This window comes from Schistocerca gregaria, chromosome 11 (genome assembly GCF_023897955.1).
Source record: "Schistocerca gregaria isolate iqSchGreg1 chromosome 11, iqSchGreg1.2, whole genome shotgun sequence".
NCBI classification, from domain to species: domain Eukaryota; kingdom Metazoa; phylum Arthropoda; class Insecta; order Orthoptera; family Acrididae; genus Schistocerca; species Schistocerca gregaria.
This window is the reverse complement of record NC_064930.1, coordinates 142662258-142681056: the sequence shown is the minus strand read 5'-3', so window position 1 is coordinate 142681056 and position 18799 is coordinate 142662258. Positions and strand designations below refer to the sequence as shown.

The 18799-nt window shown below is 40.6% G+C and overlaps 1 protein-coding gene across 8 annotated transcripts in view; it reads left to right on the top strand.

Annotated features, from left to right (window-relative positions):
* The window catches only part of LOC126295260 (uncharacterized), a 298048-nt gene that overhangs the window by 258422 nt on the left and 20827 nt on the right, over positions 1-18799 (top strand). For 3 of the 8 annotated variants that reach the window (XM_049987666.1, XM_049987672.1, XM_049987673.1), the window contains 2 exons: positions 4545-4698; positions 13284-13640. The exons of 3 other annotated variants lie outside the window; for them this stretch is intronic. In XM_049987666.1, the coding sequence (XP_049843623.1) occupies positions 4545-4698; positions 13284-13640 (511 nt within the window). The remainder of the gene's footprint in view (positions 1-4544; positions 4699-13283; positions 13641-18799) is intronic. 2 more of the 8 variants (XM_049987671.1, XM_049987667.1) reach the window with 1 other exon arrangement.

The window sequence follows — 18799 nt, the reverse complement described above, 5'->3', positions numbered from 1 at the left end:
TTCGCAGGAGAGCTTCTGTGAAGTTTGGAAGGTAGGAGGCGAGCTACTGGAGGAAGTAGAGCTGTGAGGACGGGGCATGAGCCATGCTCGGGTAGCTCAGATGGCAGAGCACTTGCCCGCGAAAGGCAAGGGTCCCGATTTCGAGTCTTGGCCCGGCACACACTTTTAATCTGCCAGGAAGTTTCATGTCAGCATAAACTCCGCTGTAGAGTGAAAATCTCATTCATTCTCTCTTCATTAAAAGATTTCAATTGAATGTGTCTATGTAGCAAGTGTTCACTTGACCCCAAGGCATCATAGGCATTTCTGTGGCTGCTGTTCTTCTGTGGTGGACACCGTATCTCCCAGGCAGGAACCAACAACATAGAACGAACTGACTGACCAGGAAATAACATGAATGTGGTACAATGTTTATTGTCATCCTGGTTTGCGAGTACATTGCGTCCATCCATCTCGTGATATGTACACATGAATTGAGGGAAGATCAGAAAGTAATGCCCAATATTTTTATTACCAACTAGTTCAATAGATAATAAAGCAAAAAAAGTCTCATATGAACTTAAGTCTTTTACCCACTTTTCCACGTAGTCACCAGCGTCATCGGCACATTTGTCCCATTGTGGTGCCAGTTTCCGTATGCCCTGTTCGCAGGAGTGTACTTGGTTGGAGTGTAGCCACCTGCGGACTGCTTGTTTCACTTCCACATCGATCACAAAACGTTGGCTGGCCATGCATTTCTTCATGGGACCAAACAGATGGAAGCCTGTCGGTTCTTTATGGTGGATGCTGGAGCCTGTCAAACCCTGATTTGGAAATTTTCTCACAAACAGAAGCAGCACCGAGGGGGTGAGCATTGCCACGAAGACGTTTGACACTGTCAGTTTTGTGGTATCTGTCACGGAGAGCGTGACAGAACTTAACTGAAGTTTTAATGTAGGCTGCAGTATTAACAATGATCCCGTGTTGAGCAAAGTCCAACAGTAACACACCGTGTGTATCCCAGAACAGTTATGAGCACTTTCCTAGCAGATAGAGCTACTTTGAATTTTTTTCTCATTCAGGAACCAGCGTATTCCCGTTCCATAGAGGACTACTCAGTTTCGGACATGTTTTGTTATGTACACCCGTGACTCATCACCAGTCATGATTCCTTTCGGAATGTTGAGCTCTTCTACAATGTAATGCTTAAGTGATCCGAGCTTGTCATCATTTGCTGGCCCTCGTGGTTGTCTGTCAGGTTCTGAAGTACCCAGCGAGCACTGACTTTACGAAATTTCGACACGTCATGAACAATATCGTATACTGGACCGTAGGAAACATTGGACTACTGCGATAACATTTGCAGCTGCAGGTACCGATCATTTAAAACTGCTGCCTAGGTGGCTCGAATGTTCTGTGGGGTTGCAGCTGTTACCGGCCACCCGGAGCGTAGCGAATCGCTATGGTGCCACAGCCCTCCCAGAAGAAGACACACATCTGCAGACATTGCTACAGTCTATACAATTGTCCCCATCTATGCCCCGCATGTAACGGTAAATAACACTCAGTTTATGCCCTGTGGCCCATAAATATCGAACAACATTTCACTGCTCTTTACAAGTTCAGGACAGTAACATCCGTGCTGTGTTTCTTTTGTAGTTAAGGATTCTGTCGCTAGAGCTGGAAAAGAAGAAAGAAAATAAATAAATAAATATGTACATACTCTCTGTAACACAAACTTCAAACTATATTTTTGTGAAATTTCAACTTTCCAGCTACAACACCAACGGAGAGAAAAATTACTGTGCGTTACTTTCCGTACCTCCCTCATAAAATGTATGTCCAAACAGAAGATTATCTAATACATTACAAAAATAAACTTATTATCATGGCAATCATCATTTGTTGTTTTGAAAAATCCTTGTGCAGCACATCAGTTCATCAAAGTGATACGTTACACTACACAGTTATCAGTACCTATCCAATGACAGTGACCCACCTGTAGAAGCCAGAAAGACTTCTCTTTACAACTCCATTTCTTCCAATTTAGTCAGGGACGACTCTCCTTTACAAACGCGTGTGTCACTGGTTTCTGACAACGTTCAGCCACATGGGGACACCAGGAGACGCCAAAGAAGATCCGAGCAGGGGAGTTGCAACATTGATTGTGTAAACGCTGGTAAACACTGCTGAAGACACCAGCAAAATGTGTAAATGGTAGGCGAGTGTGAGCCGACTGCCTTCAGTCCCATCCCATTCGCCTTTGCTCGTATCTGGTCCTGTTCCGTTGGTTGTCTATCTTGTAGAGAACTGTCTATGAAAGTTTGCATCCTAGCAGTGGAGAAATCTTTCCTCTGTGTTGCCCACTTCTGTTTTTGGTGCGAGTCGTGTAAGCAATAGACCATTCTGAAGAGAATGTAATGTTGCTGATAGAAGAATATACAAGTCACACATGTTTCTGGGATCCAAGACCTCCACAGTGTAAATGCCAATGTAAAAGAAATAATATTTGCAAAAAATTCCCAAAGCAGAGGACCATCCGGGAATATGACAAGAATAAATTTATTAGATGCTTGCATCAGCAGGAAATAGTCAGTAAGTCTTGTATGTGTTTTTATCAGAAAGGAAAAGCACAATAAATCTTGTAGGAAATCAATAAGTGCACATATCCCATTCAGACCCACTGGCCACAATTGTGTTCATTAAACCTTACTGTCTCTTAGCTGCAATAGAAATATTTTTCCCCAGTGAAAGCCTTATGTACATATTTGTTAATGTTCTATCTTTTTATCATATACGAGTGCTGCCAACTGTTGGGATTCACTATAAAAATATCAACAAGTCGATACAGTGCACAGCAGCTTTTGAATTGCAGAATACGTGGAAGAGGTCAGTTAGTTATATTCTACTGTACAGATTACTATTATTATTATTATTATTATTATTATTATTATTATTATTATTGTTATTTTGCATCATAATTATAGACTGGTCATTTTTTATTACAACAGTGAGTATTTCAAAATTAGTTGTTTTAGTCCATAGAAAGAAGCCAAAAATACAAAGCATGTTTTTAAACAGGCACAATTTTTGTATAAATCTTGCATCTAAAGTGACTAAAAATCATGTAAGAGCATTGCAGAGAAAAAGTTTTTTTACTCGAGAAACAAAAATTCCACTCTGGAATAGTTAGTCAGGGTGGTCAGCAACAGTCAGATAAGTGTGTAAAGCTGTTGCAGTGTAAGTTATTCTGAGAAATAACAAATAATAAAAAAATTCAATACTTGGCACAATTTCCAAATTAATTACCATTCAGTTTAGGCAATCAGGCTTTTGTGTACGCAAATCCACAGGTTTGTGGAGTCTGTGTCACCCTGTCACTCATCTCGTCAGGCCACAGTACTGAATTTGTCTCGGGCCCCAACCAATGTGGTCAGGAGCCCAGGAAAGGTGCGGCAGGGGATTTTGTGCTGTTAGCAAAGGCACTCACGAGTCATCTGCTTCCACAGCCCATTAATGCCAGATTTCGTTGCACTGTTCTAATGAATACGTTTGTCGTATATCCCAAATCGATTTCTGCAGCTATTTCGTGCCGTGTTGGTTGTCTGTTAGCACCGACAAATGTATACTGCTCTCGGTCGTGAAGTGAACACTGTCACCCACTGCATTGCCCGGGGTGACAGGTAATACCTGAACTTTGGCATCTTGTCAGATTCTTAACACTGTGGATTTCAGAATATTGAATTTCTTAATGATTTCTGAAATTAAATGTCTGACACATTTAGCTCCATTCTGCCTTCAGATTCTGTTAATTCCTGACGAGCAGCAGTAATCGTGTCGGAAACCTTTTCACGTGAATCAGCTGAGTACAGAGGACAGCTCCACCAATGCAGTGCTCTTTTATACCTAGTGTAAGCGTACTGCTGCCATCTGTATACGTGCATGTTGCTACCCCGTGACTTTCGCCATCTCATTGTATTTTGACTGGAGATGACAAGTAGGAAACTTGTCTAAATATTGTGACAGTGTGACGCTACAGTTTGGCAGAAAACACAGAAAGGTTTCATAAACCTAAAAGATTTTATGTTTTATGATGGTGAATGTCCTAGTGTGTGCTCGGATGATCACTTAATCGTAGAATTACTTTCAAAATGATCGAGAGCAACAATCAGTCGTACCCTTTGTAGCTTTATTAAGGCAAATCCAGATATTGGCTATTAACTAGCCATTATCAATGCACTATTTCAGCGCGTTACTACATGCCCTAGTACGTCAAACCCTGTTTTTCAGCCTCCTGTCATTTTCATTCATTGAGTCTTGGATGAACTTCTACAGGAGCTCAAATAACAGGGATTGATGTACTGGAGCATATATTAAAACTCTGACATAGTGCATTGATAATGGCTATTTACTAGCCGAAATTGGGATTTGCCTTAATAAAGCTAGAAAGGGTACGACTGATTGCTGCTTTCCATCTGGAAAGGCAAATCACAGTCACTGAGTGCAGTCCACATTCCTAATGGAAGGTAATTTGATAAAATTATTTTTTTTATCCCCCGTTGCAGACCCGCAGTTTGAGGGAGCGTTCAAGGACGCCAAATACTGTCAGCGACAGTGCAACAATCAGCCATTTCACAGGGATGCGGGGGCGGTGACAAACTCTGCAGTGCCCGGTGGCGTTTCCGCTGCCGACATGCATTTTGCCAGAGATGAGCACAGGTCAGTACCTCGTGAGGTCATCGTGTCCTCAACAACTTCACCTGTCACCTCCTATTATTATTAATCTGTGAATGATTCAAATTCTTTATACCCCTCCAGTCAAAAAAGTTTCAGGCCCATATTAATAAAACTGGGAGATTAGTTGAGATGGTGGCTTTAATGCTTCACGTGTTCTACGTAGTCCCCCCCTCCCCCCTCTCCCCCCTCCACCCCCACTTGAGCACACTACACAGCATTTATACGGCCATGAGACACTGTCAGAAAAGTCCTCCTCTCAGACGACATTCAACTCGTGTCTCACAATGACTCGAATGTAATTGGATGGATAAACAAATGTAGTCAACAAGACACAGCAGGAGACCACACGTACAAAAGGTAGTACAGTTTGCAAGCTTTTGGAGTCAGTGGCACTTCCTTCTGTCAGAAGGGTTGAAATGGAAGGAAGACGGGTGAATGAAAATGATTGGCGAGATTTAGGAAATGTGGAGCATTCAGATAAATCGCACAGAACTCCTAGTCGGGAGACATTTACCAGACAGGATAAGAAGGAAAGACTGACTGTTAGGGATTGCACCGCATGAGATTTGGAAACCTGAGAAGTTGAAGGTGGAAGACAGGGTAAGTTGCAAGACAGAGATTTGCACAAGTTAATAAGAGTGAGAAGCTAAGTGCACTGTATGTGATGGTGATGGGATTGGGGCAGCAAAAAATAGACAGGGCAGAAAAGGAAAGTCGTAGAAAACTAAAAGGGAATGAAGAAAGGAATAGTTACTGTGAAGAAGTTCTGAGACTGAAGAAGTTAATGTAAATTTATGTCAGGTGAGTGGCAAGAACAGAGGATGTGTTGTAGTGCTAGTTCTCATGTGCGGAGTTGTGAGAAACCGGTGCCTGGGGGAAGAATCCAGATGGCACGTGTGGTGAAACAGGCACCGAGGTAATGGCTGTCATGTTGTGGAGCACGTTCTGCGACAGGGTATTGTGTGCCGCCATTATACACTCTCTGTCTATGCCCATTCATCCTCACTGATAGCTGGGTGGTGGTATGCTGATGTAAAAGGTCGAACGGGGTTACCTGACAGCTGGTGTCGTTACACAGCTGGCTGTCCCTTGTCATCCCGTTCGGTAAGTCTCCCCTGACCTGCAATTCTGGGCAAGTTTTCTGAATTCTGCCCTTTTACTTAAACCTTACCAGTCCTTTTCCTTTGCCCCTCTTCCTTCCCCTTCAACCCTTCTGCCAGAACAAGGAGCCACTGCCTCTGAAAGCCTGCAGATTACAGTACCTTTTGTATTGTTCTTCTGCTGCCTCTTTATGAGTCAATTGTCGATCTATCCATTATGTTATTTTTTTTTTTTAAATTGATTATTTGCATTGATATATTGGCTTGACTGGTTGGTTATGTCATCAGAGCATTGACCCTTCATGTGAATTTCTGCAGTCTCTGCATCTACATATATACTCCACAAACCATTGCACAATGCGTGGGGGGGGGGGGGGGGGGTACCGTGTATCACTAGTAGCCATCTCCTTTCCTGTTCCATTCGCAGAAAGAGAGAGGAAGAAATGACTGTCCAAAATCCTCTGTACAAGTCCTAATTTCTCTTATGTTTGTGGTCCTTATGCAAATTGTTTGTTGGTGGCGGTAGAATCATTCTGCAGTTAGGCTCAAATGCCAGTTCTGACAATTTCCGCAACAGTGCATCGTGAAAATGGTGTCTTCTATGTGTGTATTCTCGTTGGAGGTCACAAAGCATTTCCGTAATACTCGCCTAACTCGTTTGAGACTAACTACAAAACTGGACAAAATAAAAAATGAGCTGTCAAATGAAATGTGTGAAAATCTTTAAGTGAGCATACATGAAACTGAAACTAAAGCGTTTGGAGAAAAAATGGGACCTGAAAAGTATAAGAAAGATTCACGTGGTGGAGTGAAGAGATAGAAAACATTGTAGATGAGAAGAAATGTGCTTATGAGTAATGGTTAACTACCAGGTGTACCGGTATGAAATGAGCGTTAAGATACAGATGTCTCGGAAGGGAAGATTTGTTGTGAACGAGCCTTAACTTTTTTTTGTTTGGTTGGTATGACACATGTAAAAGATATTTAGTATACATCAAGTCACGGAACAAACAAAATCGTATGTATTCATTGTGTTAACAATGTCGAATTTTGTACCAGAAAGTGATGATTTGCGGGAAGTATTAATTTTTTGTTTTCATTTGAAAAAAAAAGTGGTGCAGAGTCACATCGAATGCTTGTCAAGGCATACGGTGATGGTGCTCCATCAGAAGCAATGTGCAAAAGGTGGTTTCAATGGTTCAGAAATAATGATTCCGATGTAAGAAATGAAGAACGTGGAAGACCGCCAAAAAAGTTTGAAGACGCCAAATTGCAAGCAATATTGGATGAAGATGACACTTTGAGTCAGAAGCAAATGGCAGCAATGCTGAATGTTGGACAACAAACAATTTCTGACCGTTTGAAAGCTATGGGAAAGATCCAAAAGTGTGGAAAATGGGTGCCACATGAATTGAATGAAAGACAGATGGAAAACCGAAAAACCATTTGTCAAATTTTGCTTCAAAGACATGAAAGAAAATCAGTTTTGCGTCAAATTGTTACTGGCAATGAAAAATGGATTTATTTTAAGACTCCTCAAAGGGACAAATCATGGGTTAATCTGGGACAACCGTCAACATCGACTGCAAAACCAGATCGATTCGACAAGAAGACAATGCTCTGTGTTTGGTGGGATCAGAAAGGTGTGGTGTATCACGAGCTTCCAAAACCTGGTGAAACTGTGAATACTAATTGCTACAGACAACAAATGATCAATTTGAACTATGCATTGATCAAAAAAAGACCAGGATGGGCCAGAAGACATGGCAAAGTAATTTTTTTATACGACAATGCACCTGCACACAAAGCTAAACTGGTTGAGGATAAAATCAAAACACTCGGCTGGGTGCTGCTACCCCGCCCGCCGTATTCACCAGACTCGGTCCCTTCGGACTACCATTTGTTTTCATCAATGGGACACACATTGGCTGGGGAACACTTGGATCCTTACAAAGAAGTCGAAAATTGGGTGTCTGACGAACATTTCTATTGGTGTGGTGTCCACAAATTGCCAGAAAGGTGGTCAAAATGTATAGATAGCAATAATCAGTACATTGAATAAAATGTTTTTACTTTTCAATTCAAACTTAGTGTTTCATTTTCACAAAAAAATGTTCATTTCATACCGGTATACCTGGTACACTACTCCTACTCCTAATCCTACTATTACTACTGCTACTGCTACTTCTACTACTAATACTAATGCTATCAACCCTTTCACTGAGGGGCCAGCTACACTGATTAACAAGAAAAGTGAAGCATTCAGAACAGGAGGAGGAAATGAAACAAAACTTAATGGCTCGAGAGGATTTTGGTAATTACGAAATCGAGTCAAACTTACAGAAACCTTGGCAGCACGAGCCCACTTATCATTATGATGTGTCTGTCTGTCTGGCCCGAAAGCACGCTCATATTCACTTGGGAAGGGTGTCTTAAAGGTGTTTTACCCTCTCCCGAGGCAGCGTGGCCCACAACTGTTGTTCGTTTTCCTTCATATACTGGACACTGGCAGGGGGGTGGGGTAGACACCCTAACTGTTCTCACACACCTTCAGTCGGGTACAGATCTAGAAATCTAGCTGGCCGAGAGGTATCTCAAAATTACGTGGCCAGTTCGTAGAGACCCGTGCCCTCTGTAGATGAGTGTTGTCCTGTTGAAAAATGTCACCATGGTACTCTCGCATATGAGCTAACACACGAGGATGCAGGATTTCCGTGATTTGCCACGATTTTCCCTCAATTACTGCAGCCCTCGACCTGACGTCCTACCCGCTGGCTCACCACACCGTGGTGCTGAAGGGAACACTGCTGTTCCTCACCAAAATGTTGGAAGAATGGCACGTCTCGCCAGCTCGCAGTCATATTTGTCAATAATGGTCATCTGGTGTAGTTCAGAACTGTGACCAGTCTCTAAACACAGCGCGATGCTGTTTGTCAGCAGTCCTTGCTTCGCAGTTAAGGTACCACTCCACACACATCCGTTTGTGTTGTTAAACAGCAGCCTGTGTGTGGGATGGTAATACCTTGCTCCAGCTGCTCCTAGTGTTCAACCAGCAGTGCACGATGGCACAAAATGTAGGCAGAGTCTATTACTTGTCACTGATTTCATGGGTTTATGATTTGCTTTATGTGCAATTAGTCGATCGTCCCATGTGGCAGTCAGATGTGGTCGAGCAGAATCTTGACGATGAGTGTGCCTGCCCCAAAGTAACCATGCAGCTCGCCTTCATGCCACCATTATATTGCAGCCTCTCACAAACCAGAATATTGCATGATTCGATCAGCCAGTGGAATGTTGTACTGCCACTAGTTTGACAGATGCAGACCTGGTTGTAATTATGTATAGTAATATTTAGTGTGTGTTAGCTGCAACAGAAATATTTTCCTCCACGGAAATCTGATGCACGCATCTGTGAATGTTCAATCTTTTCATTGTGCTCCCACCTTGTGAGGATCACTGTAAAAATAGCAACAACTGAATGCAGAAATGCGCAGCAACTTGTGACCCCCAGAATTTACGGAAGTTGTCGGTTAGTTATACTGCACTGTATAAGTGAATATTACTATTATTATTAGTCACAAAGCTCCCAGATTTGAAGACACTAAGTATAGATGGTTCATTTTCCGTTCTTCTGGTTCTTATTTGCCCACCAGGTTTTCCATTCTTTGTGAGGATTTGGCTCTTCTTTCTTCACTCAATTTTGTTCTGGTCCTTCAGGCTTGTGTCTCTGGTTTAACCTCCCATTTTTCTACTTTTACTCTAAAATTGTTCCTTAGTCTATTTCTTCTTTGGTGATTGTGGCTACTTCCAAGTCTTTTTTAACATTTTAGATCCATTCTCCTCCATTAGCGAGGCAATCTATGTATTTCACTATTTTTTTTGTTATTCTGTGTTTGGGAAGCCTCATAATGTGGCCATAGAATTTGAGGCGTCTTTTCCTCGTGGCTGTCTCTATGTTAGAATATTCTTAAATTTTGGATGTTTTCTATAGTCTATATCCATTCTCAGTCCATCTTGGCTCCAAAATTTTCCTAATTATTTTGCTTTCTTCTTTCTTTAGATAGTGCCAAGGTTTCGCGGGCATATAACATTGATGGTTTAATCACTGTTTTGTAATGTCTAATTTTGGCTTTTAAAAATAAGCAATTTTTATTGTAGAGGTTTTGCACTAATCCTAAACCTTTATTAGCTTTTTGTATTCTTTCCTGTTGTGCATATTTTTCAGAGATAATTTCTCCTAGATATTTAAAGTGTGATACTCTGCTAATTTCTCCATATTTGGTTTGAATTTGAAAATTTCTAAATTTGTTGTTGTAAACACTGTCTTTTTGAATGATGTCTGCAGGCCGACTTTATCTGCGCAATCGTTTAGGGTTTCTGTTTTATACCCATCTCACAAGAATCTGCCATTATTGTGAGATTGTCTGCAAAGGCTAGGTAGGGGATCGTAGTTTTTTTCTCTAGTGAAATTGATTTCCAGCAATTTTCTTCTTCAAATTTCTTTTCCCATTCTTCCACATTCTCCCATCACTCTATCTAGAACTACATCGAACAACAAAGGCGATAACCAATCACCTTGTCTTACCCCAGTTTTTGTCTCGAATGGTTTTGAAAGTTTTCCCATAAATTTCACTTTGTATGTTGTATTTGTTAATGTCTGCTGAATGATTTGCTGTATTTTCCGATCCGATCCTTTTTTTTCCCCAAGAAACCTAAGTAGTGTGGGTCTGTGGATTGAGTGATAGGCCTTTTTGAAGTCGACAAAAACATATTTGTAGCCATACCTCACATCTTCCTTATTCTTGTGACTAATTTTAGGTTTAAAATTTGCTCTGGGCATGATCTGTTTGGCCTGCAACGAGTTTGGAAATCTGAGATTTTGGGTTCCAGCACTTGCTGTGCTCCTTCAAGAATGCAAGCTGATAATATCTTATATGTGACAGGGAGTAGAGAAATTACTCTGTAATTATTCACATCATGTTTGTCCTCTTTTATATGTAATGGGTGTATTAAGGCACAAATCCAATCGTCTGGGATTTCTTCAGTGATTCATATATTTTGCATAATTCTTATTATCTTCTTTCTTGAATTACGCCCTAGACTTTTGAGAAATTCGGCTACAATTCTATCCTCCCATAGGCTTTGTTATTTTTGAGTTTCTTTCTGTGTTTGTTAATTTTTTCTTTTGTTAGCAGTGAAGAATCTATTTGTAGGGGGTCTTTGGTGTTGGATATTGGCAGGGTTTCTGTTAATTCAGGACAGTTTAGTAGTTTTTCAAAATATTCGGCCTAGTACTTCACAATTTTCTTCATCACTTAGTGCTAAATTCCCATCTGGTTTCTGGAAGCAAACATTTTGAGGGTTATACCCTTTAATTTCGTTTGCAAAGGTCTTGTAGAATCCATGTGTATTATAATTTTCAAAATCTGTTTCTACTGACTCTAGTTGCTGGATTACATATTTTCTCTTCTCTTGTCTGATAATTTTATTCAAAATCTTTTGTGTTTCTAAAAAGTTTTGGTAACTATCCTAATTCTTATTTGAGGTGTATTTTGTGAAGGATTTTCTGCATAGTTCAAATGCCTTTTCACATTCTATTTTCCACCAAGGATGTTTGGGTTTCTTCAGTAACAGTATTTGTTTCTTGGCTATTTCTGTGATTTTTGTCTTGAATTTTTTCCAATTGTTTGCAGGAGAATTTTACCATTTTTCTATTGTTTCTGATTCTGTTGGTTTTTGTAGATCAAATTTTGGAATTACTGGTGGCATTTGTGGTGCTCTTTGTCTTGGGGTAAACCATACTCGAACCCTGGTGAGGTGGTGATCAGAGTCATTATTTGCGTATTTTTTTTTTAAATTGGATGTCTCTGATCTCTTTTTGGAAGTCATAAGAGATGGCTACATGGTCTATCTGAAATTCTGCAAGTTGGCCTGTAGGGGATCTCCATGTTTTCTGTTTACTAGGTTTCTTGTTTGAACGACGTTGAGCTGATTTTCATGTTGAACAGTTGGCAGAGTTGGAATAGTCTCATGCACTGGGTGTAGGCCAACTGTCTTTATAATTTTTATTTTATTTTCTTTTTCTTTTGCTAATCTGTGCATTGACATCTCCAAGAAGTACTTCTATGTCATTCTAATTGTTTCCAGAATTTATCTACATCTTCTCGGTTCTTCCTATTTTCCATGTTGCAAGGTGCACGAACATTAATTAGAGCGTAGTTTTTATTCTTCTTTTTAAACCTAGGAAACATTAGTCTGTCGTTAATGGTTCTTACAGACTTTATAGATTTAACAGCAGATTTTTCAACAATAAAGGCCGTGCTGAGCATGTTTTCCCCTCTGCCAATTTTCCTATCAGTTCCGCATTTGAAGATTCTGAAGCTATTGCAATCAGTGATTTGATCATCCGGGAACCTTGTCTCTTGTACTGCTAAGATTTGGATTTTCAGTCTCTAATTCTTCTGTTACTGTATGTAATTTTCCTGGTTGTACCAGTGTCTGTATGTTTATTGTTCCAATATAATTTTTGTTCTCGTTTTTGTGTCTGGGAAGTTTTCCAGAGTGCTCCGACTCACTCACAAATCGTGTAGGCCCAGTCTCCCCAGAATCCGAACAACCGGTTGCCACCTTTTCACTAGGTGGGTGGATTTTACCACCTAGGGTAGTTTTGTTGTTATGTAAACGAACTGTGATTTTACTTGTAATTTATAGTTTTGTCTGGTATGTGCCAGTTGACAGGATCTGACATTGTTGGGCACCGCCTTTGACATGTGGAGCCGATATGCCCTTTTGTACCAGTTTTGGTCCACCCGGGGTATTTTACTTTCCTGGTACCCACCATATCTGGTGAGCATGTCCCTATCCGCCTGCCACCAGGCTAAGCACCCGGTAGGTGATCAGTAACCGTTATTTTGTTACTTTGCATAATTGTGGAAATATTTATATAAATCATTAAAAATACATCTAAAGTCATTAAAATAAATGTCACCTAAGAGCATTATCGCATAAAGAAAATTTTTCCTTCCTTAAGAGGATGAGTGTAGATTATCTTTTCTAAAATTCTTGAGAATGTGGGCAAAAATGAAACTGGACAGAAGTTTGATGATGGTATTTCTTTATCTCCTTTCTTGCACAAAGGCATAACTTCAGCATATTTCAGCCATTCAGGAAATGTTCCACTAATAAAAAATAGGTCACACAAATAACTTAAAATGTCACTAAACTCAGAACTACACTGTTTAATCGACCTTGTTGACACGTTGTCATAGCTGCTTGAATTGTTTGATTTAATGATTTTATGCTTGTCATTGTTTCTGCTGGTGTTGTGGTGATCATTATTATTGTAGCTACTATTATTATATATTATATTATTGTAGTTATTTGTAGTGACTGGGCTGAGATATTCCATGGCAGCATCTACTGAACCTTACAATTCCATTGAATACTATCTCTGTTATTCTGAAACAGCGCTACCACTCTGACCACACCCAGTCTTTCAGTCTCCAGTGTTAACGGCACTGGCAAGGATGCCGCCAAATCGTTCTGCACTGACGACGGAAACTGCGAGGGCTACGCCCCGGCACTGGATGAGATGGTGTCGGCAGGCACGGCCGCTACTTCGACCTCCGGATCCGACAGCACTGCAAATGGTGACGACACCGTCACCGGTATAAACAGTGGTGGCACCACAGCGAGCGATGCTGTCACCGGAGTGGGAGAGGAACAGCACACGGGAAATACTGACTCGGACAGCACTGCCGAAAAGAGGCCGCCGTTCTCCTACAAGGCACTCATTGCTATGGCCATAGCACAGTCACCTCACAGGTTGGTAGAACTGGAACAAAGTGCTAAATGTCTTCACTAAAATACACTATATCTTCCTAGATATGTGCTATCGTAGTTCAGCACTACCCACAGTACCGTGTATCAGCAAAGTCTCCACTCAGCTGCGAGGATCACGGGTCTTGCCTTACAGGTTTACAGCACATTCAAGTCTTTGTCTGCACATTCAAGTCTTTACTGCACGTTCTGTGGCCCTGCAGTGATGGAGTAAGGGCAGTCGTGTTTCATGTGCACAGCAGCTGTTAGTTTTGTTACTGTCTAGTGTAACCTCCGTGACACAGTACTTGCTAAAGCCTGTGCTGTGGTAAGTGAGCGAGATTCACCTTGTGAGAAAGGATTTTCGTATAGATATTGACCGCGTGTACCTGAATGGTGGCAAAGCAGTCTTACATCCACCCTGTAATAACAATGATACGTCAAGTAAGTTCGAAATGCAATCATACGTCAGGACAGAACAAGAGCAAACCAGAAGATGTTACCAATGTGGCAATAATACGGTTGCCAGCCTAATTAGGCATTAACTGAGTTTCTTCCCTGTACAAATTTTTATATATTCATGCAAAACAACAAGTTGTAACACTGCATAGTATAGTAGAATTTTAGAGCCAGAAAATCTATTGAATTGATAGTTTCACGTTCTGTACTGATATGGAAAATCATGAATACATAACACCACACTATAATGTTTACTACAAAACTTTATACTGTTTGTTAATCTGATTAAAATCTGGCATAGGTTACCTTAGAAATTGTACTTTCAAGTCGCACACAAAATGTCAGTTTTGATAAAGACAAAACACTGATTTATTTTGACTTTTATATTGACTTTAACTTTTGCTGGTCAAACCAATTTAGAACACTACAGAATTTAAATGAATGGGGGGGGGGGGGGGGACCCTGAAACTGTTGTGATCGCTGTATTTAAGAAAAATGATTACTGAATTTATTATTCATTCAAGATTTCCAGTATATAAGTTACTATTCTTTTCATCTTATTTACTGCTCATTTAAACGCCTTTAAATCAATAATAACCTTCATTACCATATCAATACTAAAGTTATCTTTCGACTTCGTTAGACCTCTGCTGTTCATTTACTGGTTCATTAACAAAACATTTCTTTAAACACCATTCTAACATAGCTAGTTCTGCAAATAATTATTATTATTAACACAATTTTTAATTTTCATTTCGGGACACTCAGATTGCACAACGTTTGGAAAGGGCCCTGTCTAGGTTAGTTGTGAGGATAATTAAATGACGGAAAAGTTCTGGTAAAATATAGGTCATTATTGCACCAAACAAACACAGTTCACTCTCTGAACCATACGTATACAGTACTAAAAGTTTCAACCTGTTGGTATCGATGCGGCGGTTGGGGGGCGGCAAGATGGTGAGGCACAGAGCACACGTACAACCACAGCTATGGCTCTTGATGTATCGGCACTTTAATTCTTCTTAGCATCGCAATACTTTTCCATTTAGTGCCTACGGAATTTTGCCACACTGTGTGGGCGTTGGAACGGCAGACTCGAGGCTCAATGAAGCTGCGTCTTCCAGGAGAGCCACTTCATTCCAGAAGGTGTTGCCCAAACCAGTGCCAAACTCAAACTGCTGCTGAGCCCGTTGTGCCGTGCAGTGCCTGCGCGCATTTTCCCGCGCTCGCCCGCCATCTACCTTTTACTGCTCCCTGACAGACCGGGTATTCACCTGAGGTTTTGCATTCTACATATCCTAACACATTGCCTATGTATAGACCAGATACACAGTTACAATTTTAAACATCTTACAACAGTTTCAACATTTGTTACATTTCAGTTCTATTACAATATTACTTGACATTTGTCATAAACATTAATATTCACATTGAAACTTATTTATAGTTTTCTTAGCATAATGGCATGAAAAAAAAAAAAGAACGGAAGTCAGAACATCTTTTACACAAGTTTATCGTAAAATCAGATGAAAAGGGTAACTTATATGTACAATAGTACAGAGTCATTGTTGTTACACTTGGTCTTGTGTAAGTAGAGTGATAACATTTACTGTTGCAGAGATAGTGTTTTTAGTGGAAGATGTTTCCCATGCAGGAGGAAACTTTTGAAGCCTGTGAGGCAGCAATTTAGTTTGCGTTTTCGTGCTTTGAGGTGACCGCATCATGACTCTGTATGTGGTTTCATTCACAAATTCCTGACAACAAGTTCAGTTTGTGATGCACCACAAACTGGGGGGCCCAAAATTTTAACAGAATGGGACTTTGATGGCATTTTGGGTATCACCTCCTGGAGCCCAACAAAATCAGTGAGGGGATCATTACAAGAGGCTGAAGTTTCTTGTACGACAGCACATAAGGCTGAAACCAAAGAACTGGGGATGTATCCCCTGTAAAATTTCTGCTGTGCAACATTTACATTGCTTGGACCCCGCAAAGAAAATAGCATACTGTGAGTGGTTTCAGCGATTTGTTAAACTGTACGGAGTTAGTGTTTCAGATTGAACCTTTTTCACCGATAAGGCACGGTTTTACCTATCTGCCTACATTAATCCGATAAATGCAAGAATTTGGTCACAATAAAATCTATATGCCTTAAGGGAAATGGCACTCTATATGGAGAAAATCAGAGTGTAGATTACCATAATGTGAGCACTAATTATAGGGCCGATCATTTTTGCTACTAGTGTCCCTTGCATTGACTGCTGTTCCCAGGTAATTTATCCATTTATTGTCCTGCTGAATGAAAACGAGACCCGTCATTCACATTTCCAAAAAGACAATGCTCGTATGGCACACCAGTTGCTATGACTATATTATGAAAAAGAAAGTTGCCACTAACCATACAACAGAGATGCTGAGTCGCACATAGGCACAACAAGAAGACTGTCACAAATAAAGCTTTCAGCCCACAAGACCGTCATCAAAAATAGACGACACACACACACACACACGTGAAATATTTATTTGTGACAGTCTTCTTATGTGCAACTCAGCATCTCTGCTATATGGTGAGTGGCAACTTTCTTTTTCATAATACTGTTATATTCCATTCTGGATCTTCCATTGTCGAATTCAGTTCCCATGACTTTTAGATGAAGTCCTGGGAGACAGACTAATTAGGAAATATCTCTGGCTACCAAGCTCACCACATCTGTCTTCGCCCAACTATTTACTTTGGGGTAGACAAAACATATGTGTATCAACATAACGAAACACGTAGCATACTGTTTCCGACAGAGAACTCTTGCAGAAACAAAACTTTTGTGTCCCCAGATGATCAAACAGTTCATGAAATCAACCATTTTAAATTTTCAGACCTCAGGGTAAATGGATGGCTTTCTTGGAAGTACAACATTCCAGATCTTTTGCAGAAACCGAACGCTGCTATTTTTACTATAAAAATAATCTCCACTTCCGTAACATCTGATATGCTAAGGCTTCTTTACTTTGCCTCACACTATTATCTCTTATTTTGTTATAGTTTGGGGGACCTCTGTGCATTCACCAAGAATATTCCCAAACAGAAAAGGACGGGCACACAAATTAGCAGTGGCAATTCACAAACTTTGTGTAGACCTTTGTCGAGAATTCTAAGAATTCTAACACTGCCACCTCTGTACGTGCTGTATATACTCCCATCACGGGACTTTTTTCGATAATATCAACTCGTCGAACACTGAATGGAGAATTGCGCATTTCTATGACAATCCCTTAAGTTATGTACGAAAAGTTGAGCACTATTCGGCAGTAACCATTTTCAATAGGCTTCCAACAGAACTCAAAATGTTGTTTGACAAACCCCCAGTGTATGAATGCAGATCAAAAAGTACATTGCACATCTCTTTGTGTTGGTACGACTACCGACTAGCTGTCTACCAGGATGAACAGCCACCGCTGAACTGCGGCCGAGAGCAAGGTAGACTTCCCTGTGGCACAACATGAAGCTGAACACAATATACTTGAATTCGATGGCTGCTTCACTATCCGAAACATCTGGACCCTTCCCTCCACCACCAGCTTTTCTGAACTGCGGATTTGGGATTTGTTCTTACAATTCAGTCTCCGCTCCCGTAATTATCGCGGCCCCACCGTGTCATATCGTAGTGTCCTCGCACCCTCCATCCAACGGTTTCCACCCTCCCTGTCCTATCACCTCCTCCCCATACTCGTCTCCCACCCATCTTTCCCCACCCCTCACTTTTTCGCTCCTTTTATCCGCACCTCCCTGCCCCACAACTTCCTGTTGGCATTCTAGTCCCTGCACTCTCCACCAGACAGCACTTATTTCTCTCCTCCCCCTGTACACTACTGTCCCACCCCCTCCAGACTGCTGCTTCCGTTCTCTGTGAGAGCTGCAGTTTTTCCAGAGATGCCGGACATAGTGGTCATGTGTGCATGTGGTGTGCTTGCTTGTGCGAATGGATGTATGTGGGGTTCTTCTCCTGAAGAAGGTTTTGACCAAAAGCTAATGTGGAACTGTCTTTCTGTTATGTCTGTCTGCAACTCATTGTGTGACTTTTAAAGTGAGTAGCAATAAATATTTTTTTTTTTTTTTACTATTTTGTCAAAAACTGATATTCTGACTTTGTGGCTGTGTACAAAATACAGCCTTACTCTTACAGAGAAGATAACCGCAAACAACCACTTTTGTAATGCTATTTATCTATATAAATAGCATCATTCCAGCATTCGAAGCAACAGGTTCATAATGAGACAGCTTGTTCTTTTAAGACACATTTTTCATTACTTTACATTAGCTTTCACGTTTTAATCCCCTAGCTGATGAAATTTGTGGTGGTGGTGGTGTCGAAAATTCTGTGCCATTATGTTCCAGTACTGACTGCCTCTGATCGTGCACCGACGAACACTATATGAAGCATTTTCTTTATGTATATGTACACACATAATCTAAAGCACCACTCACACTCCTATAGGTTTAGCCACCTAGAAGTATGTATACAAAGATGGCAATATTGCAACCATGGTAATACCAAAGACTTTCCGTTTCAGACATATTTTGTTATGTACATTGATGTGACAGTAGAAATTTACAGTCTACAAACATTCCATTGCTTACTGTTGATATTAAAAGAGAACTGATTAAAATTAAGATAAATGAATAACACAGCCAGTTTGTTATACAGTAT